The 23,155-nt window shown below is 44.5% G+C and overlaps 1 protein-coding gene across 3 annotated transcripts in view; it reads right to left on the bottom strand.

Moving 5' to 3' along the window:
• Window positions 1–23,155, bottom strand: part of FNIP1 (folliculin interacting protein 1) — a 67,058-nt gene that overhangs the window by 10,836 nt on the left and 33,067 nt on the right. For 2 of the 3 annotated variants that reach the window (XM_051631209.1, XM_051631210.1), the window contains exons 3-12: window positions 18,349–18,492; window positions 14,046–14,146; window positions 13,722–13,796; window positions 13,099–13,190; window positions 10,814–10,897; window positions 9,716–9,787; window positions 8,865–9,000; window positions 8,112–8,313; window positions 7,249–7,334; window positions 834–980 (exon numbers count right to left, since the gene is read on the bottom strand). In XM_051631209.1, coding sequence (XP_051487169.1) covers window positions 834–980; window positions 7,249–7,334; window positions 8,112–8,313; window positions 8,865–9,000; window positions 9,716–9,787; window positions 10,814–10,897; window positions 13,099–13,190; window positions 13,722–13,796; window positions 14,046–14,146; window positions 18,349–18,492 — 1,139 coding nt within the window. The remainder of the gene's footprint in view (window positions 1–833; window positions 981–7,248; window positions 7,335–8,111; window positions 8,314–8,864; window positions 9,001–9,715; window positions 9,788–10,813; window positions 10,898–13,098; window positions 13,191–13,721; window positions 13,797–14,045; window positions 14,147–18,348; window positions 18,493–23,155) is intronic. The other variant, XM_051631211.1, reaches the window with a different exon arrangement.

The raw sequence follows: 23,155 nt of genomic DNA, 5'->3' as shown, positions 1-23,155 counted from the left end.
ATCTAAACCCTTCACAACCTCCTGCTGCAGTGAGGCAGGAGAGGGAGGACCACACTGACTGCTAATTGTCACCCTCCCGCCCGGGGGAGAGAAAAGATGACAAAGCTGGTGGCAAAGCTGGCAGCTGGGGAGCAGCAGCCCCTTCCCCACCCTGCAGAGCAGCTTCCCCAGAGTGAACAGCTGCTCTTGCAGTGTCTTTCCCACTCAAACTTCATGTTCTTGCTTATTTTAGGGCTTCAATGGAGCCAAATGCCTTAAAAACTTCCCCTCTTTGTGCCCTGGGGAAGCAGGATGAAGTGTTGACAAAAGAGTAAATTTATCAGACTCTCCAGAGTTCATCAAGAACACTCTCTCTCTGAATTTTTAACAACCACTCAGGGCTTTGTCCTGAGGGCAGAAAGGTGAGCCCTAATCAAGCACACAACTTCCTTAGTGGCATATTACAGAAGTCAGGTTGAAGAGCAATTTGTGGTCAGACAGTATTACAGACACAGCTCTGACTGACTGTCTAACCCTGCTCATCATATGATAACTGATTTGGAAAGGCAGATTAATGCATTTCATAAGGTACGTTCACCCCCTTCCAGACATACACACCCATCACATGCTCCCTATGGACATGTTTCCAATGTTCAGCCTCTACCAAGATACAGAAAGGGGAAGCAGGTATTTAATGAGTTGTTTTCTTATTTCTTCTTTGTTTTGGAAAGGAGATATTTATGCATGGTCTTTTGATTCTTTGATTACCCAGATTTTAACAACAGACTCAAAACCTGGCTTGCAATGCAAATGCATAAACATGTATGCAATTTAAAAACTAAAATCCACCATACTGGTTTTTAGATGCATTTTCCATCAAGAAAGTGAATTCCTTCATGAAGCGATGGCAAAGCTGGTTTTTCTCTGGTGTCCCTGACATCATAGTAAGCCAGACAGGCTCCCCAATCCGTGGCATCGTGTAGAGGTTGCAAATGGTTGTTCTAGAAAACAAAACCAAAACAATCCAGCAGAGTAAACACAAGAACGAAAGGTTGATACCCCAGCTCGAAGAATTTACTGCAACATTCAGTTCCAGCTGTCATTTCTGTCAGAAGCAGCACTTTTCTCATCAACCATTATCCAAACCATTGTGCTCATTCAATGGGATGAATTCACCCTTCCACCTTGGAGAGCTGAGCCTTGCAGGTTCTTCATGCATCCACCTCAACTGATCCCAACCACAGTAACATCCCTGTCAAAAGTCAAGAGCTGCCCTGTTCCAAATGGAGACAAAAGGAGTGGTTTTCTGTTGCTATCTCCCTGCTTTCTCTCCATTTCCTTCAAAACATGCAAATCCTCCACAGTTCTGCCTGATTTATGGCTAGGGCAAGTTTACGTGTATCTGACCTATAAAAATAGCTTAACTTCCTCCTTGTTTGCAAAAGCTGGTGTGCCTCCAGGCCAAACCCACCCAAGTGTGGATCTCTAGAGCAGAGGACCAGGTTATTTCTTCAGCTTTAAATATAACATATGAGAGTCAAAGTTACCTCATGATTTCAAGGACTGTGCACCTACCCACATCCTTTTTGTACAGAGGACAGTAAATGTATGATTAAAACTTCGGCTCTGCCGTAAAACATCAGAGTAAAACTCCTCAGATTACTGTTGAACTCCTCTTAAAACCTAAACTAAATTACAGTTTTAAGTACAATGCTTGTGCTATGACACTATGGGAACCTGTATTTTCATCACAGTAAAAACACAAGCCTGAAAAAAAACAAAACAACAAAGGAAATGACTGATCAATTCAGGCTTCTCCCCAACTAACGCACTATTGTTTTTTTCTAGAAGGGATCTTTTTGCTCCACAAGACAAAGATTTACATTATCCCATTATCCCTAGTACCACCCCTGATTTATAAAGATCTTCTCTGGATGTGTTTGTCTAAAAATTTATAGACACTTCCAGAAGTAAAGCAATGGCTGTGCACGTCAGGCAGGCAAACACACTCAAGCAGCAGCTGCCAAATCTTCCGCGGTTTAGTGTTTAAAGTGAAACTCCCTGGGAAGCAAGAGCCTGGCACGGCACACGGGGCCGGCACGAGGGGCACTGGGGGAGGAAGGAATTCTTCCCTGGTTATTCTGCAGAGAAGAAAGCAGCTCTACAGTGACCAGGCCCCCAGAGCAGCTCCCTGAAGGGCAGCAAAGGTGCCCGTGCAGAAGCTGCTCAAGGAGAAAAGGGGAGAGGGGAGGCAGAAGCATTCTCTGCTTTTTTTCTTTTTCCTATCAGTTTTCATTAAACACAAAATCCATCCAGTGTGTTCACAATACTCAAAATTAACCCTGTTTTCCTCAAATTTTCAGACATTCCACTGCCACAGGCATGATAGGAAAGCCAGGAAACAGGCAGTGAGCTGGAGAGAGGGAAAGTCAAGTTTCCTTTCTGCTCACCAGCCCCACGGTGCTCAGGGCTTGCTAGTCACTGGGGCAGTTTAGGGCAGCCTGGGAGCTGCTCTATGTTACCCTCTGCTGCTGGGCCTCTCTTGGGACAAAAACACAGCCTGGTCACAGACCTGGGCCCCACAGTCCTGCCAGGTTGGACATGAGTGGGGCATGCAGCCAGGGACACGGGCACCATGGGGGGACCGGGGGTGTCTGGCGGCTCTTGGGGCACCTGGATTTCATGCCTTGGCTTTAGTGAGTTGGGACTAGAGGTGGGATTATTAAGGGAAAATTTTCTGTTCACAGCCCATTAACTGGAGTGGATGTTAAAGATGCCCAAAGAAAGGGAGAAACCCCAAGTCCAGAGACTTCAAACTCCATGAGTTTCAAAGCTCAAAACAAGTACTGAAAGTTACACCCCCCCAGACACAGCTGACCTTAGAAGCTGAAGATAAACTGAACAACTTAACATAAAATACATCTTTACTTCTCCTTCACATGCAAACTAACCCAAGCCACGCCTCTTGCAGCTCGCCTGTTTTGAAAAAAAATAATAAAAAAATCAACTACTTCTATCCTAAAACCAACATATTAAAATATTTGTTTTTGTTGAAAAGATAGACCGAGTCTTGTGATTCGTTATTTACTATTCTGGTAACCCTGGCTGCATCTGCAGCTGATAGTGTTTCCTCAGAGAGAGATCAGATTGCCCTGGGCAGCAGCCAGCAGGCATGTGACTGCAGTGCAGGGAACCCTCCATGCCAGCACAGGCAGCAATGGCACAGAAACCAAGGGCAAGGATTAACTGCCTTCCAGCTCTGCAGGCACGCAGGGGAACGCTCTCCTGCCATTTATTAAAGAACAGAAGCAAACAATAAAAGAGAAATAAACAATAAAAAAAAAACAACCACAGAAAAATAAAACCAAACCAACAAAAAAACCCATGAAACAAACAACCAGCAAAACACTACAGGGAAGTTGATAGGATTTAAAAAATAACAACCATTGAAAAATCAAATGGGCTCCTTGGCAGGCTGCAGGGAGCAGCCCCCTCCCCAACACCCACCAGCAGTGAGGGAAAGTTCAGCTAATGAGAGACTCTGTTCTTGCAAGGGTTCCAGAACATTTTAAATGGTTTATATTTGGAAATGTTTCTGGGAGGCTGAACTCCAGCCTGGAGCTTACAGGCACCTTGGCACCAGCCATGGGTGCAGCAGGGGCTGGCGGGGGGGGCTCCTCAGCAAACACCTTTGCATCCAACAGTGTGTTGAAACCAAATGCCAGCCCAAGCAAACAGAAAGGAAACCTGAGCAAAACTCCTCCTGAAACCCTCTGGGGTTTGCTGGCTCTGCAGGCACAGGTGGCAGTGACATGATGGCCACCCCAGCACAGGATGAACAGGCCCTGGGTGCTCCCTGCCTCACCACACCCAAACACACCTGCAAACCTCCCCAGCCTTGCTCCTAGGTTTTACTACCAGTCCCAGGCATCTTCCCCCTGGTGCTGCACCAAAGGAGGCAGATGGTTCCTCCTGGAAGAGAGCAGCCCCTGCAGCTGAAGGGAATCACTTCCCACCCTCAGTGCTGTGCTGTTCCAGAGCTGCAATCCGAGGGTGAAGCTCAGCATCTCTTTAGGGATTGTTCCAGCAAAGAAAAAGCATCAGCAGTTTACAGAACTTCATTCACAAGCATTTGCTCCCTATCCTCATTTCTTCCTTCCAAAGATGATTTTTTTCCTTAAAAAGGAAAAAGAAAACACAGACAAAAATGCTGCAGTGAGTGCAGGAGCAAGGCTACCCCAAGCAGGGAGCCCAGATGACTCTGTGCCCATGCACAGTGGTTAACCTGCCCCACTGAGCAAAATGCACCTCAATTCACAGCAGCATAAGCTGCTTAATAATTACTGGCATAAAATAGGATCAAATTTGGCTGCCAGAAAGCAGAGAGAGGTGTTTCCCTAGGCCCTGTGCTCAGTGTTTCCTTGCCAGTCTGTGTATTTGCCACACAGGTATTACAGTCAGGTGCATAATCTGTGTGCTGCTCTGGCCTCGGGGCCCGGGGGACTTGAAACGTTTATGCAAGTACAGTAGCTTATTTCGTAAGTCATGTGTCTGCCCAGCTGACATCCAAAGAGTTTTAAGCCTCTAAGTCAAGTGGTAATGGCTAAATCCATCAGTGCTTTAGAAAATTAAAAACTGCTGTAAAGTGAATAATGACTGATGGGTAGGCCTGGAGCTACCCTCCAAGCTGATGCTGAATTTATCAATAGCATCCATTTGCAGAAGCAGCCTGGGCCTTTCAGGAAGGCAGCTTGGCTCTCTTCCCAAGGTGAGACAACCAGAGCAAAGGAAGGGCTCTGTTTTGCTGTCTTCTTTTCTGCCCCTCAGCCCCCAGTAGAGGCAGGTAGTGCCTGTGAGTGCCCAGCTGACACTGCAGCCAGCTCCCTGCCATACCCTCCTTGCAGGCTGTCCTGCAGCCACAGCACCTGCCCTCTTGCAGGTGGCTGTGGTACCAACCATCACACTCCCTCCTCCCTCCACTACTGATCAGCACACACGGTGTAGCTGCTCCCCCAGGCCCCAGGGATCTGAGGTTATCCTACTCACAGAGGGGTGCACATCAGCTACCTCTGAAAGCCTAGAGTTTTACAAAAAAAACCCAACAACTAAAAAGCTCTCCTTAAAAAGTAAGTTAAAAGAAATAAATAGACGGCAGCAAGTTAAACCAGCACAGGATTATGCTTTAGAAACACCAGCCCACTGGAGTCAGCAGCCTCCTTCCCCTCCAGCACAATTTGCTAAGAGGGCAGGAATCAACACAAGACTCAGGTTCACCAAAGGACACAGGCTCCTGACTTCCCCGTGACTCCAGGGGGAAAGCAGACGCCCGAGGAGATAATAGTGGCCTAAATGGGTTTGCTGACCCTGTGCCAAAGCATCTTTGCACCCAGCCTTCAGTCCTGAAACACGCCTCTTTTTTCCTTACCAGACACGCATCGCTGTGCTTAGAAAGGCAAGTGGCTCTTGCCTGCTCCAGAAATGCTTCTCTTGGTGGCAGCCCACATTGTCACCCTGCCACCTGAGACACCACGGAGGGACAAGGACCCTGCCTGCAGGACCAGCCCGGGCTGGGGGCACCAGCTGGTGCCTCTGAAGGCGAAAAAAGATGAAAAAAACCAACCAAACAAGAATTGCCGAAGTCTGCCCCCTCAGAAAATTCATTTATAGGAAATGAAACTGGATTTAATTCACCTCCTTACACTATTAAAGAGTAATATTTATATCACCATGGAAACCTCTGCATAAACCTGGTAGTTAGACACAGGTTTCCAGAGTGGTTTCGCAAGGGCCCTGGCACGTGAGGGACGGCGTCTGCAGCGGCTCCGGATGCTCCCAATCCTCCCATGTCCCATGGGACCTTCTTTCCCCCCTCAGCCTGACAGGGGCAGCTTCCCTCATCTCATCCCAGCTCAGCACCCCTGAGCTTCCCTCCAAGGAGGAAAAAAAAGCTAGGAAGGGGGATTTGGCTTGTGTTCTCAGGGTTATTTTTCCTGACATTTGACTCAGGATACGCGCCCCTCCCCACCGCTCTGGAACTGTTTAACTTGGAAGGACAAAGGAGAATGGGCAAAGTCCAATGAATGTGTCTTGAGGGGGAATGGTTTGGGGGAAATTTTGGGAAAACAGCTGGGGAGTTGGTGTCATCAGGGGGCAGGAATGCAGATAAATGGCTCCGGGTGAGAATGGGAGGAAAGGCAGAGCAGGGCTGAGGGAGCAGAGGAACCACTGTGGCTGCTCAGAGTTGCTGAACTTGTCTCGGCTCCCAGCAGTCACGAGCTCCCTCCGCTCCCTCTTGGCACTGCTTCTCCCATCCCTCTCTCCCCGCAGGCCCACGTGCTCTCTCTTCCCTGCCTCCTGTCCCTACTGAACCTACCCTCTGCCCTCCCTCACAACTATCCAAGCTGCGGCTCTGAAAAAGTAAAAAAAAAAATTAAAATAAAAGAAAACACACTGTGCCTTGATCCTGCAACATCATCTAATCCATGGAATTCAGGCTGTAAAGTGGAATTGTAGAAAAAGGAATGAGCCCTCAGGATCCTGCACTGTTCTGATTTCAGGGTTTGTTGTGTTTGTTTTGTTTTGTTTTTCACAACATCAGAGCACTGTCTTCTATGTCTTTAAAAAGCAGCTCTAGACTGGCTCTAAAGGAAGTACCCTGCCCCTCCCCTCCGACAGGAGATGAATCACTTGAAACAGACGGATTTCAGCTTAATTCCCTCCCTATGACTTAAACTATGAAAAGAAAATACAGTTAAATGCCAGGAATGTGCTTATCTACGTTACTTTGTATATTAACTGTTGAATAGAGATGCTCTGCAGGTACTGATAGCACGAGATTACAGGGCTGCATTTTACTGTGTGACAAAGATAGTCCTTAGTAGTTGGTTATCTGAAACTCCTTCAGAGCAGCATTTAGAGCCTTGCTTTGCTCACACATCAGAAAAACACACATTAGAGGAGGATTTCCCTAACATGGCTTTGCAATTCTTTTCCCCCTCCCATCTCAATAGGCCATGAAAGGTAATTTAAGATGCTGCTGGGAGGTTGGTTAATAACTAAAGCCCAGAAACCTTTGATCATCTATGTCCTGTTCACACCAAGCCCGGATGGATACACACACAACCACCTTACAAAGCCTTGATACCACCAATACCTTCACTGGACTTACTTTTGCAGAAGACTTCAGACATTATAATACTGCACTAAGATCTTTCTAAACCAGACTCGAGTGCTTTTGAAGACACAAAAGGCAGGAGACACTCTGCTCACCTGAATTCATTGAGGGCATCCACGATTCTGGTGTACGCCAAACTGCGCTGACTGGCATCAGCTGATCTGCGACTCATTTTCATAGCCTTGAAAGCAATCATTAAAAGACAAGTAACACACAGCTACAGAAGCACAGAAAATGAACACACAGTCATGTGTCTGACTTTATCTTTCATGCAAATAATTTTTTTTAAGTGATAAAACGATGGTATGAGTGCCAACTTTCATATCTGGGGGAAGATAGGTGAGGCACATGCACTTGCAACCTCTGCTTCTGTGCTTTTCATCGTTCGAGGCATAAAAGGGGTCAAAGTTTTCACTGCAGTGGCAAACTAACCACTAAGTGTTTCCTAGAAGAGTGATTTGAAGCAAATCTAACTGCACATTTCAAACTTCAATCTTTGAAAATTTCCTACACATCAGAATCAGGGGACAAAATAAAGGATAAAGATAAAAGTTCAATATTGATTTACAGCCTGGAATAGGCTAGAGGCAGGGTCTGCCATCCTCAAGGCTGATACAGCTGAAGCAGGGAGGTAGAGGTGGCCTTAAAAGCAGCTTTTCCCCTTGGCTGATCCAGGGCTTGCTGGGAGCTCACACAGCCCAGTGACTGATGCAGCTTTCAGCAACCCCTGTAGCTAATGCTGCATGCTCCGTCCTCACCCCATGGTGTGCTTTTGCTAGCAGTAAGAAACACCATCAAAGCTGTTGTGCAGCAAAGCTCTCTTCTGGTGCAATTCCAATACCCCACAGCAAGTTGATCCCACTTTGGTAAACTGGCAACAAGACTTGGGAATTAAATCTGACGAGGTGAGGGGAACGTAGAGCAATACAAGTGCAGGAATCCAAAGAGACCGTGTTACCTGTTCTATTGCGCTCTTCAGTTTGTTCATGTGACTCTCAAAGAGAGGAAAGTGTGAGAAGAAGAACTCATTAAATTTGTTGTTTTCATCTTCATCTCTTGAGAGTGAAAAAATAACTCCAATTGCTATCTTCTTCTTCCTAACAATCCCTGGGCTAGGACCAGAGCTGTCATCTGACAGGTTAAAGCTTTCATCCATAGACCTTGAAGCATGAAAAAAATAGAAAGTTAATGTAATCCTCTGCTTAAAAGTCATACTGTGGTTTCCTGTGTAATTCAATTCCTAAACGTTTAACTTCAATAAACACCTTTTGTTTGCATGTGTTGTCAAATCATCACCTTTGATAACACCCACTTTGCAATTTTTTTTCAAGCAGCCATTAATTGATCCTGCAAGCACAAAAGCTGGAGCCAGATCCAAAGTCTTTGTGGGATCTGGATATGGTATTGCAGTTCTCTGTCTCTGCCAAGAATTTGTGTTTTGAGTAGGATTTTAGGGCTTCTTATCCTCCAAAGTACAGCCTACAGGTCTGTGTTTTGCTGAAGGCTTTTTAGTTAGTGCAAACCCAACAAATGCCACGAGGAACACAGATACTAAAAAAGATCAGGCGTTGAAGAGCAGCCTGGCTTACACCTCAGTAAATACCCCACAGAAAGCAACAGCAAGAGCAGATGTACATATGCAAGAGCAGAATCAGGCTGACAAAGGTGGAAAACTTGTGGGCAGCAACCAGCATTTGCATTCCCATCTCACCATCGAGGGAAGACCCCGTTCTCCAGGCTGGTTGTCTGGCTGCGACGCCAACGCCGCTGGTAACTGCTGGCACAGCTTTTGTTAAACGAGGAGCCCGGGGAGGGAAACGGAGTGATGAGCAGACTGCTAAGAGATGCTGCAATCACAAGAGGAATACATAAAAATCTCTCCAGCATAAAGAGCATCTGGAAAATAACACTAGCAACTAAACGAAGCCCCTCAAGATAAATTGGTGTTGCTAATCACACGCCTTCTCCTTTGCTTATCTATGCTTATCTCAAAATACCCAGGTTTACAATAACATGGACAAGATATGCAAGCGCTGCAAGGGTGGGACAGTCCTGCAGCTTTCCCTAGCAGACAGTACAGAGGCTGCTCCTTGCTCATCAGCCCTGAACATCAGGAAAGAAATTCTTTGTAGAAAGGAGTAACATTCATCAACATCCTCAACGGCCTTTCCAATCCTAACCTGAAGTGTCCAATATCCCATAACTGAGGGCAGGAGAGGAGTGTTGTGGAGGCAAATTCCTGTTTCAGCATTACCATCCTTCTCCATCGGAAGAGGAGATCACAACTGGTATTGTTTAGAAATGCTGCAAACTCATTTCAAGATGCAGTTTGGCCTGCTGATTTGCAGCAAGCTTCAATAAATCACACTGCAGGTCAGATCACCGCTGCGAGGTCCTAATGCAGCACCCCTGGCACCTACAGCACTGGTACATGTACATACAGCTATGCTTTAATGCTTCTGTATAACAAACAGCACAGGAAAACCTGTTTGAGGATGTCCAGACATCTCAGTGATAAATATCTTTCGTGTGCAGAGGGTTAACACACAGCACTGACATTACCCGATCTCGCTATGCCGCTGTCCCTGTCCTCATTCTGCTCCCTCCCAGGCATATCCATAGGGTTGCTGTGAACTGTAAAACAAGGAATACCAATTAGCAGGGGAATATACAGTTCCTTTCTTGTTTGCAGATCTCCATGTAATTAATGAAACAAAAACATGCTCATTAATTCAGATCAACAGCACTGCACAAGGCCATCACCAAGAAAGGCTGCTTAGCTGAACAAGCCAAAACAGTTCTCTGAAGAGTTTGAAAGTATTTTTTTGAAGCTCATGCACTTATTTTAGTACAAACTAAAACTAGTACACTTTGGTTCTTTACACAGGTATTTTTCAAGGAAATTTTAATGTACCAAAAGCATGTTGGTTACACTTACAGTACTCAGTGTACAGACAAAAAAACCACCAATGAACAAATTCATTTGTATACCACCTTTCTCAGGTATTGTTTACATAATTTTAAAAGTATTTTACAATGTTGTCTTGAAGAAAATAAATATTTTTAAACTGTGAGCAGTGCATTGGTTGTTCAACTAAGCCATAAGCTGTCCAGATTCACAGTCTGCACATACACACGATCAAAAGTGTCTCAGGCTCAATAGTCTTTAAATGTGATCTATTTTACAGATATGTGTGTGAAATAAAACCTACTCAGCCATGGAAATAAGACCCAGCCACTAAAAACAAGAAATGTCCACTTCAAATCAACTTAGGTTAGCTTTAGTTTTTACAGTGAGGTTGAAACAAGTCCAGATCAAAATAGCTTGACGCTATTGTGAAATATTATTTCCAGAAATATGAAATCCACCACTGAATATTATTTCCAGAAATATGAAATCCACCACTGAATACGTTTCCAAAACAACACAACCAAACAACCTCAAAGAGGACTATTAAAATCCCTGCTGTCCTCTGGGGATTTAAAGCATGCATCTGAAAAGGTGAGCGAGCAGACATCACTGTCCATTTTGTATTTAAAAATAAAATGAAAAAAAAAATTTTTTTTTTTAAAAATATCTTATTTCCAGGGCTAAACTACAAATCCAGACAGTTTTGTCACACCAGCTAGACTAGCCACACAGCACAGCACACAGCAAACCTGCAAAGAAAGAGGCGCTCCGGATCAGGCGGAGCGGACCTTGCTCTGAGAATGCCCGCCTGGGGCTGCAAAGCTGTGAAAGACCTACATGGCAAAACGTAAAATACACATGAAAGAATGAGGTTAGTAAAGCAGAACAGTCTGTAGGGAGGGGGCCAGGGCAGGGAGAAAATATAAGCCAACAGATATGCAGACTAGCATGTGCAGGAGAACAGCTCTTACACTTAATGAGAGCATTGGTTGATTCAAGAACCCAGCTTTAGATAGTCTATAGTTGACTACACAGTAATTACAGAATTAAAAGAATATGTCCAGTTCTACACTGTCTCCCATACCAGGATGGGGTTTCTCTCCAATGCCTTTTATTTTATTATTTTTTTTAGTTGAAAAATGATGAAGGCTCAAAGCCCAACTCGACCACAAACAGGAGATTCACGGTGAAGTATGTTTGTTTTAAGATCCACACTGGTGGGGTGGCTGAGGAACCCTGCTGCTGAAGGTGATGGGCAGAAGGAGGGAGCAGGAAGGCAGAAACTGGTCTTAGAACCAGCAAACTTGTAGGCTGGAGGAGTTGTTCTGAGAAAAGTCAGTACATCAGTTTAGTTAAATGATCATATAGAAAATAAATGTTAGCAGTCTTAGTAGTCCATTTTAAAATTAAATGTCCAATTAAAATATCTACTGAATTCTAGATATACCAGGGAAGGAGTGTATTTACTGTACCCAGTGCCAGGAAAAATGCATGGGTATTTTTAATGAGTTAATCGCCAGTCCCCCTCCTAAATTTGAGGCTATTGCTCTCTCAAAGTCTGATTATACAAAACACAAAGGCTGCACCTCAACCAAGCCCCCTTCCACTCTCTCAGGTCTTCACTCACCAAAGGAAGGGACATGACCAGTGCTGCTTTGTTGGTTTGTTTTTTTTAAACCAGTGTATCTAAAAAAAGCAGCTTGTAAATAGTTCTCAGCCAAAGCACACAGACCCTCTCCTATCACAGGCTGGGTCGGGCGGGTGAGTCAGGAGCAGCCTTTGCTGCTCAACAACCTTGTTCCAAATGCTGCAGTTACAGATTAACTTCTTCACCTCCTGCACCCACAGTTCCCCCCCCACTAAGACAGGAACTGTCAACAAACCCTGTGGAACCCGCTGAAAACTTGTGCAGCTCAACTGCAAAGAAAGGTTCAGCATCCTCTTCTAGAAGGCAACCTCGTTCCTTCTTGATGCCCACCCTTGCACCCAGATGCCTACACCACTGGGGCAGATCCTGGGGTAGTATTTCCATCCACTTGGTGGGGAAGAGCCACCCTCCCTACGGAGCCGGACACGGATGAACTTGTGGCACTGGCTGCACCTCCATCATCCTAAGCCCACACCCAAGAGCTGCATTATCTGAATTTGAACTTGCAGTTTAGATGGCACTGGTGATACAGCAAACTTCTGCCAAGCACAAACCACAACAAAACCCCAGCAGTAGATGAAGTGAGGTCCTTCAGATCAGGCACCTCACTCATGCACTGTGAAAAATCACAACTGAACTCGGAAAGGAATTCTGAATGTTAAGAAGAATTCATCTCTGACTTTCCTGACTTGGTAAATTCAGGAAGCACTTAATAGGTTCTTGCAGCTTTATTGGCTTCCCTTATAACTATTGGGAATGATTTAAATGAGGTGTACAGCTTTCGAGCCTGAAAAGCATTTAAGCCCATGCTTAGGTATAGGTCTTACCCAGGTCAGTGTGAAGGAGAGAAGTAAACACACCAAACACACCCAGCAAGAATTAGGACCATGTCAAAGCCAGAAACCCAGTTACAGAAATAAAGTCACCAAATTCACTCCTTGCTTCCAACCCTAGAAAAGTGTATTTTACATACAGCAACATTTTGGAAAGCAAATGTAAAAAGAAGCCCCTTATTCCACCTACTACACCAGACATTTACTTGGAAAGTCAACACTCTAAACCAAGGGCAAGGAAGGATGTGCTGAAGAGCTTGCCAGGACAACCAAGCCCTAAAGAACAGTGTCTTTACTATCAGCTTCACCATTCCCATAGGGAACAGCCAAAACCTTCCCCCCTTTCTGTAACCTAATGGTCACAGAGCCCTCACACACAGCACTTCCACGCAGCCCAAGAACCAAAGGTGCCAGACAGCTTTTCAAGGCTGCTTAGCTTCCATGGACAGAGAGAGAGGAGGAGAAAACGAAAAGATATTCTGTCTAATCTGATCAAAAAACTCTAGTGCAGCCAGGCAAGGGTAAGATACCAGGAAATAAAATCTGTAATTACCTATATTCCCAAGAAGTCCATTCATAATTGTGCTGTGGTCAGGCTTTAATGTATTGCTGTCTTGATTAATGAACTCAAGACTGTCCTGCAACCTACAACAAACATAAAACACACAACAGTGAATTGCAGTTCAGTAGAACACTGTTACTTCCTGACAGCTCAAATGGAACAGACAGGATAGGAACACAGGCTTCTGCTAGAAAAAGCCTTCATAGCCTAAGCCACATTCTCAGGTGGGTTGATTAATACACAGAGAATTAAACATCCAACCCTCTGAAGCCGTATGTTTTTATAACACCTTTTTCTTCATTTTGGACTGAATTCCCCAGCTCCAGTGTTCTTGTTCTGTCCTCACCCCTCTTCCTTTGGTGGTTGCAGGTACTTCTGTACCTTACAACATAAAGATTCACCAAATCAACATTAAAGGAATGGTTCCCTCCTCTGTTTACAGCAAACTGTGGTGAAGACAACCACAAGGTGGGAATCCCAGTGACAGGATGTAACAGACCAGGGAACAAGAAGTTATTTTTCTAGAGGAAGAGTCTGGAGGGGCCAAAAAAAGCCTTCTGTGTTCTTACATTCATCTGCTTGTGTGCAATAGATGCAATTTGTAACAGACTCACGTATTCAGGCTTCCATAGATGCTGCTTCCTGTGCGAGCTGTGAAAACCTTGCTGAGCATGAGCTGAGGAGGTGAGCTGGAGGACAAAACCAAAGGGGTCAGTCAGCAACACAGGGCCAAGACAGGCTTTGCTTTCCATTTCACGGCTCTCCAGATTTTTTTAGGCCTCAACATAACAGCCTTTTGTGTCAAAAGTGACATCATAGTGACTTTTAAGCAAACCCAGAAATTCCTTTCGCTCCGCGCTTGGGACATTCAGTGCCTCACACATTAGCACCAGGGAGTAAGTCTTCTGAAAAGACCAGCAGTAAAAAATTAAACTTACCGGATCTGGTGAATTTTCAACGTGGAGCCCTTGTAGCTCATGGCCACAGAGCCAAACATCATCTCTCCAAGCATGTTAGCATCTGAGGAGCACCGAGAACCCTGCAAAAAAAAACAATCCCCACCAGCATTTAAGAATTTCAGAAGTATCCTTCTATTAAGGCAACATACAACTAAGGAAAATACTCATTATTTAAAAGATAAACATGAAAATACCTCACTATAACACCGTTGAACATGCTATGTTGAACAGTTCTGTAAAGATAATGCAGACATAGAAACTTATCTTCACAGTGAGATGAATCCCAAAATCATCCAACAAACATAACCCATCTACAGGGGATGAGCAGAATCAAACTGTGCCGAGTCAGAGGACTACAAGTTTTATGAGTGTGTAAGAACCTTTAAGCCTAAGACTTGTTTCTGCTTGAGAAGAAGAACCTCAAGTTCACTGGAGATCTTACACAGACCGTGCAGTAGAGCCAAGGTGGACCAGTCTGCCTTGGCAAAGACCAATTCCTAACTTATCATGGATGGTATTTAATATTTCATGCATGTTTCCCTGGGTGCTCCTGTGATGGCACCAGCAAAGAGCTGCAGCACCATGATGCCAGGCTCAAGTTGTGCAATCCCTGCTTCTTGGTTGGCAGAGCTTTGCTGTGAGGCATAAATACAAAGGAGGACTGTCACTGTGCTGCATCACAGGGCAGATCAAATACTGCAAAGAAAAGCCTAAAATTAACAAGTTACTCAGGGCAATCAACTGGAGACGACTGCTCAGCTGACAGTCATCTTATTTGTATACTTCCAATGACTGACATTACTGTCCCTTTATCCAAGGCTGTTTCCTCTCTAGGCTAGCAGAGTGTTATTGCTGGCTCTCCACGTGTGCCTTGCCCTGAATAATTTAAAATACCATCATCACTCACTCACAGACCTCAGGCAGTTCACAGGTGAGGTACTTTGGTCCTGTGCAAGAGAGCAATACATTTCCTTTAGGTGCATGACAACTAACACCACTTCTTTGGAGTCATCCTTCCAAAGTTCCCTAGAGCCAGTCACAGAAATAACCCCATGCTTGGAAAATGCTAAGTGGTGTATCTCCATATCCCTTACCCAAGCTCTGAACAACCAGGATCCTCACCCCAGTTCCAGGCTTGGAATGTATCTCAATCTTTTGCCCAGGGTCAGACAAGGAGCTCAGAGCACAGCCAAGGACAGGGTGTCCACACCATGGATTCCTACCAGGAGTGAGGAGTGGTATAAAAATGACCACTCAATGTTGGTGCTCACACTAGCCCACAGAACAAGGGCAGGAACAAGGAAATACTCATCAGTCAAAAGGCAACACACTTAAAACACTTTTCAATTTTTAGCTGTTCTCAAGCACTCTCAATTAAGATGATGGTACTTTAACACACATACTATTAACCTCTGAAATCTGCTACCACTGCAAGAAGGCTAGGGGATGACTAAAAGTAGCAACCACAGTTACAAAAATCAGGATGTGATTGCAAGGTTTGTCAGTGTCCATATGACAGGGCTAAAGCTGATCATTAGCTGGGTCTCAGAGAAGTTTCCATCTCTGCCTCCCAGGATATCATCCTGCCTAGGCACTGGAGGCAGCACTGCAAAAACAACTTTAACATCCGTCAGCGTGACCCAGCAGCTCCAAGGAAACACAAGCAAGGATGCTAATGGCTCTAGGAAATGATAGGTCTGCCAGCATCATGAAATCCTGAAGTAAGAACACTGCAAATTACTACAGCCAAATGTTATGATTGTTATTTTTAAATCTGTCACAGATCTCCAAGCTGCAGGACTCTTTCTGAAGAAATGTCAAGCCCTTGATGGCTGGTTTTGGTTTCAACTTTCTGCTGTTGTGAAAAATCTAATTCTAAAGCTGAGGCAAAATACTTGAAGTATTGATTTTCTTTGTCAGGCAACTGAATTAAAAAAAGCAAGTGAAAATCAGCTGCTTTCAAATTTAATTACAGGGGTTTCCCTTTCCTCTGAAAGGCAGACACAAGAAATGCTGAAGGCAAAGAGCATGATAAGATGCACCCATGGCCTGTTTCATGTCTGGCATTTCATCTACACTTCATACCAGTAATTTTACCATGCATAACAAAAGATGCACATATTGAATGCATTTAATATGGAAACACTACTACAGCTCCACATTTTGGGCCTTTAATGCTGCAAAATAAAGGTCACTTGAGACCAAAGTAGAGTGCAATCAACTGAGGAAAGGGGTTAAATATTAAAAACTCAAACAAAAAATAGCCAAGGAGCATCTGGCAAAAAGGGCACAACCTCCGGCACCGACAGCTTGGACACAAACCAATTCCCTAGGTCATATTTACAAACTCACATAAAAACTGATCATAAAATTCCCACAAGTGTTTGTTATTGCACATTAGCATATTAGAAGTAGTAAAATCTGCATGATTTGGAAATCCCATTTCTGAATATATTTGCAGCATTTAATGTTCCACTTACCGTGCATGTTGTCCTAAGTGCATTTGTAAATTAAAAATGTGCAGTACAGAAATAAATGTCAAGTGTTGTGATCAACAAATCAGACTCTCAGTCCTGACTACACTGACAAGAGGTAACACTGGTGTTCTAATGAACAAATAATTGTGGGCAAGCTTAGAACCACATCCAGCTTCATCTTAATGGATTCTAATCACATTTGTGAGGAATCTGGATAAGATATAATTAAAAATATGGAAGCCTGGAACAGACCCCTGTATTCCACCTTGCAGTTAAAGTTGCTCATATATAGTCAAAATGTATTTAAACAAGGAAACACAAAGAACTGTTTTTAATGTCCTACAGTACTATTTGGAGTTCCATTTTATAGCTTTAAAAAGCAAACCAAACCAAAACAAGCAAAAGAACATAAAAATACTGCAAATACACTAAGTAACTTCTGAGGTTACCAGAAACAGCAGTTAGAAGATAGGGCTGCCTGATGCCTGGACAAACTTACTCTGGCCCTTCTGCATACAGGATACACCATTTTATTGAGCAGTAAAGAACTGGTGTTTATGGCTCTCTGCTCACTTGCTGGGCATGCCTGGGAGTACAAGATAGTTTGCGACAAACACACTGTGGAAGATCAGCTGGAGCTGAAAATGTCTTGGACACTTTTAGAGCCAGTCCCATGGCCACACATCAGTTCCCCTCGGTACCATTTTGACTAAGTGATACGCGTGAGGAACTGGGGACTTCTAAAGGAAAACTTTCCACAGCTTTAAAACACACTGTCATGCCAACCACTAAAATTAATTTCCTGTAATAACGTTGGCCATTGTTTGCACAGAGCCTGCCCAGTAGGAGAGACAATTTCTGGATAGTGGGGGGCATCATTTTTCTTGGTCACACAATGCACGAAGGAGGTTATTTTGTGCACGAAGGAAGCTGCTGACAGAAATGTCTCTTCCTTTCATAACCACAGCTAAATGCCCTTCCAGGAAGGGAAGAATGGAAAACAGATCTTCAGCCACCTTAGTAATGCTGTGCAAAAGAGTCTGATGAGAAGGAGAAAACAAGAATATGCAGCTCACCAAATATAGCAAGAGCTAACGTGACAGTGGGACAGTCGGCACTGAAAGGTTCTTCATTTCTATCTACGGTAGATTAAGACATCAGTAGTACTGTACTTCAGAAGAGGTGGTGGAGATAGCAGCTTCCCTCAAACACACAATTACTTCATTACAAAGAGTGGAAGGGCTTAGTTCTATTTTAGGGTGGCTTAATATAAAACACTTGTGATCCATGGAAGGAGAGATGACAGAAATATATCCGTGTCAGATGACTCTAGCTACTCTCGTGGCCAAACTCTCTTATGTAAAATGTAACTGAAGTGCACCAAATCCCTTGTCATAAAGATGTTACACAGACTATCCCTATAGATACCACCTTTCTCTCCTTATTTCCTGGCATTTAGCAATAAAGCAAAATAAACTATCTAATCTGTACCAAGATAAGCTATTTGTGCCAAGCCTGATGGCACTGAATGAGTGTTATCACCCGGGTCATAAGACAGAGCCAATGCCCTGGAGAAATCGCTGCCATTCAAGACACATCCCAAGAGAACCAGCTGGCTGGTTTCAGACTTGTTCAAACCCAAAGCTATAGAATTCAGCATTACTGAGTCAGAACCAAAGTCTGATTCTGACTGAAAACTGCTATCCCCCACCAGCCTATAATTTCAAGCATTTAAAAATACTCAGTACCTCACCTGCTGTTAGTGTTTGACACGGGTTATGCAAACTGAAGGAAGCGCAACTCACCTGGTATTTTGGACATTGTTCTTTTGGATCAGAGAACGAGGAGGATGAATTAATTGAGCTGTCCAGAGAAGAAGAGCTGTCTCCTCCAGGCTTCAGCTGGCAACATTTCCCAAAAACTCTCACTTGAGCATCACTGCAGAGTTTCTGCAATAGAGACAACACACGTGACACACCTGCGATGGCTGCTTAGCAGCACTCCACCTACCTGTTCAGGTCAGACATTTCACAGCTGAAAGGCTCCAGGAAAATAGTTAACAGAATATTTATTAGTGTATCCTGCAGCCTGGCTGTACAAAGAAAGCTGAGCCATTTCACCTCCATTAGCCAGGAGCAAACAGGTCACTCCGACTCCATCTTCCTAAGAAGCCATCCGCCTCAGAGCTTTACAACTGACATTTTTAGAGGCAGGATTAGGAGGCAGGATGGCACCAAAGCATTTAAAGGAAGGATGGCAACAATAGGCTCCATCTGTCTCCATCCTGCTCCCTGTGCCCAGTGGGGCAGAGGTGACACAGCAGTGTGACAGACACAGCCCTCCAGAGTGACAGTACCGGCCAGATCAGGACAAGGAGCAGGTCACAGTATCCAGGAAAACACACTGACTGGGAATAACCGAGTGAGAACAACTCAGAAGTCAAGAGAGATTCATGTCACAAGGATACGTGGAGAGAAAGGATACTATTTTTACAGATCTCTCCCAGATTGAGTCTAAGTCCCCTGGTCCTTGCAAAGAGTGGCACAGAGGTGACAGTTCCTCTCGTTTGCAGTACGAGGGAATTGTGAGGCTGGAAAAGGACAAAGCTGCAAAACACAGTCAGCGTTACAGAGAAGCCAGAAGTTTCACCAAACAATGGAGAAACACTCCAAGGGTGACTTCTGATAGAGATTCAGGCAGCAGAGCAAAAAGGGGAGTTAGGAGGGCTCCGGTAGAACTGAACCAACAGGATCTGTGTTCTCTCTACACATGCAGTGTGATCAGTCACTGGCACAGGAGGTGCTTCTACTGCTTCATTCACTGTTTAAAAACATTTGCCATTTCCCCTGGGAACATCAGCATCCCAAGCACCACCAGCATCCACATCACTTGAGGCCATTCACACTAGCAGCAGGCAACTCTCTTCACCTGCAGATCTCACTGTAGTTCTCAGATACTCATTACACTTCAACACACCCACGTCAGGTTGGCAGCATTTACATTTGCTGGTGGGCAGCACTAGGAGACAGAAATAGTCTACGCTGCTCAAAATTGCCTGCTAACCCTGCCCTAAGACTTTTCTAATTAACATTTCCTATACGTTCACCAAACCAGTAAGAGCAAGCTGGAAACAAGCCCTGCTGGAAGCAAGGTTCAAGGGAGAGATGGAAACACAGAAGTTCTGTTACAAGTCACAGCTTCATCTCTGGCCTCTTGGGTCCACATCACAAGCTCCTTCTTCGTTCAAAAACAGAAGTATGTCTCAATCTTTAATGGCTATGAAAAAATGGCAAAGGCATAAAGAATAGTGTGAAGTACCAAAGGTACAAGGTGGTAACTTCATGACTCTGCCTACAGGGAAGCTGGGGAGGGGCTTTTCACCAGAGAGGGCAGTGATAGGACAAGGGGGAATGGTTTTAAACTGAAAGAGGGGAGATTTAGGTTAGACATCAGGAAGAAATTCTTCACCATGAGGGCAGAAAGGCACTGGAATAGGTTGCCCAGGGAGGTTGTGGCTGCCCCTGGAGGTGTTCAAGGCCAGGTTGGATGATGCTGGTGCAGCCTGGTCTGGTGGGAGCTGTCCCTGCTCACAGCAGGGAGGTTAGAACCTGGTATTTAAGGTCCCTTCCAGCCTTCACCATTGTATGAACTGTACCAAAAGACAGCAGCCCTTACTGTTGCATGGGGATTTTGATGAGGGACACAATGGGAACCCCATGCCCCTATCCTAAGCTGTGCAGGTTACTTTTTTTTTTCCTTTTGCCAAATCTCACCCACAGCTGGGAACAGGTGACTTTTCTTTGGCCCCAACTGTGGGCGAGATTTAGCAAACCAGCAGAAAATGTCAGGGATTATCGAGCTCCACGTGGCAGTCTGCACTGCTGCTCCCATTAGAGCTGCTCCCACAGAAAGCCTGGAGGAAAAATCAGCAGACAAGTCAGTAATTCTGTGGCAGAGGGGAAGGAAGCTGAGCCCTGTGCTCCCCTGCCACATCCAGCCCCCCTTCAGTAGTGTCCTCTCATTACGACATCCTGGTGAGCACGTTGAGTTCATGCAATATGCAGATTTGCTAATGGCCAGGGTCTGTGGCTGGAGCACAGTGCACAATGGCTGGAACATGTGAATGATCATCATATGACTTCAGTAGGAACTCGTGAACTAGAATTGCATTTTATCTCTGACACAAACAACAATGTCCTAGGCTAGGCAAGCATCATGTGATAAAACCACATAAAATCCACAGGGTTACAGAAGCTTTTGCAGGCAAACCACAGTTCAGCTTGCATTTTCCATTAGATATTGAAAGTTCCTTCTAACAAGTTACAATTGTAACTGAGCTTCCTCCAGGCTATAAAGCCAGTAAATGCATTTCTGTAGGTGATAAAAAATTCTGTGCACCAAAAGAATAGGCTAAGTTTGCAAATTACTTGCTTTTAAATAATTTCTTCTTATTATCACTGCATTTTTGTGCATGGCAAATTTCCCCAGATCCACTGGGAAGTCTGGGATCTTGCAGTGATAGTTGCCTAATTTAAATAGCAAACCAGGAAAATGGCTGTTTGTGTTGTTTTGTTTGTTGGGTTGTTTTTTTTTTTCAATGAAGTTTAATGAACCAAGACTCCTGCAAGGAGTCTGTAAAGGAAATCAGGATCTTTCAGATTCTTTCCACTTTTCAGAACCTTGTAAACAGTAAATCCCTCCCAAAATACAGACCACTGATGAATTTTTGTCTTTACTATTTCACAGACATATGTGCTTAAGAATGACCTGTTGGACAATGAGATCAGGTGCCTGAAATGCCCCTCTCCTTTGCAGTTTCTGACTCCAAATGTCAACGGAATTTTAGATGCTACAAATCTCAAGCTGTTATGCATCAAAGGAATGGGATTACTCTCATTCCAGTGTAATATTCCAAAGATATTCAAGCCAGGCTTCCAAAAATAAAAAGGTAACCTAATTACTGCAAAACTGTAGAAGGGAAAGTTTCAAAGTTGTGGATTTTCTTTCCAGCTCGACAGAGCTGCAACGACCCAGCTCCCCAGGCAAAGTGCTGCTGGAGTGCCCAGAAATGCCCCCTCCACAGCTGCTGAGGACACGGCTGCTCCCGGCTCTGCTCACACTCTTTGTTCTCCCTCTGCCAACTCGCTGCAGATACCACCCAGCTCCAGAGACTTTGGCACTCACACTTCTTACATTAGAGGTCCTCATTTGCTGAAAAGTCTTGGAGATTCGTCAGGTAGTACTGAAGATACCTCGGAGTAAAATGTCTTTATAGCACAACAGTGTACAAAGTGATTTTCTTCTACAGTTTTGCTTCTGGCATCTCTTTTCTCCACCTCTATCAGCAAAGACCTTTCACTCTCTGCCACAAAGTCTGTTCCTCACTAAGTGGAAAGAACATGTCCAGTGCTGTGCACAGGATGAGAAATTTCTGCTGGGCAGGTTTTGGTTTGAGGATAAGAAGGAAGTCGAAAGGAGCCCGGTGTGTTGAACATGCAGAGTGTCTGCATGTGTGTTAGGGCTGTGAGTGACAGAGGGAGAGGGAAATGTCATCATATGCTTTAGTCTTTCCTACCTCTCTGCAACAGCAGCTGCTCAAATACCCCTGCAGCGGTCGTGGTAGAGAAACCAATACTTACAAGCAAAGCTGCTACTCTTCAAGAGCTCTGTACCTCATTTCTAGAACAGGTTTTTCAGCAAAGCTGAAAAATTATTCCCAAATAGATAAATTAAGTCTTTAGCTGTATTAGTATGCATTGATCTGACATGAGACTAACTTGACAGGCGTTCATTTGCCCCGTTCAAGGGCTGCTCTAAAAGTCCAGTCATCTTTCTTAAAATGCAGCTGTCAAGTGCAACATTCTCCCTTTATTTCCAAGGTTGTCAAGTTCCTTCATTACTCTGAGGTCAGAGAAAGTAGTGAAGACAACCCTATGCTCCCCCACTCCACTCATATTCTTCCATTTCTGTGTAGACAGAGTAAGCAGAGCTAAGAAGGTGGGACTTGGTCCCTGTGCTTCCAGCTTTATGTGTCTGCTCAGCCTGGCTGGAACCCTGTCCCCTGAGAGCCAGAGAGAGCCCAGAGTCTCCATTTCACACAACTCACCTAAAAGCAAAAGGCTCACTATCCAATTACTAATCCCTCAAAGCAATTTGCTGTTCAACATTTAGCCAGTGCTGCAGCATATTAGAACACGTGGCTAATCCTGGCTTGTTCAAGCAGCATGCCATTTCTCTACTTTGGGATAAATATGATATTTGGAGTGAAAGAAATTGCCGCAGTAGGAGATCAAGTATCATATGACCTTTCAGTTAAATTATCCCAAAGATAAAGACAACTGGGTTGCATGGCAAAAGTGAAGTTTTTGTTCCAAAAATCCAAATCCACTGTTGCACCTCTAGATTTCAAATTCTGCACCCTGGGCCACAATTCTGCTTTCATTTACTGAAAAAAAAAACAAAACAAGCCCTGCTTCTGAAAATCCTCTTCTGCCTCTGGGTCCTGGGAACAAGCCACTGCTCTCCTCTCATTCCTTGTCTTTTTTCCCTCTTCCCAGCCAAACCACCCAAACTCTAGATCCCTGCTCAGCACAGCGCACAGCTGGCCTCTTG

The sequence above is a fragment of the Apus apus genome, chromosome 13 (assembly GCF_020740795.1).
Source record: "Apus apus isolate bApuApu2 chromosome 13, bApuApu2.pri.cur, whole genome shotgun sequence".
Taxonomy (NCBI): domain Eukaryota; kingdom Metazoa; phylum Chordata; class Aves; order Apodiformes; family Apodidae; genus Apus; species Apus apus.
This window is presented reverse-complemented; position numbering and strand designations above follow the sequence as displayed.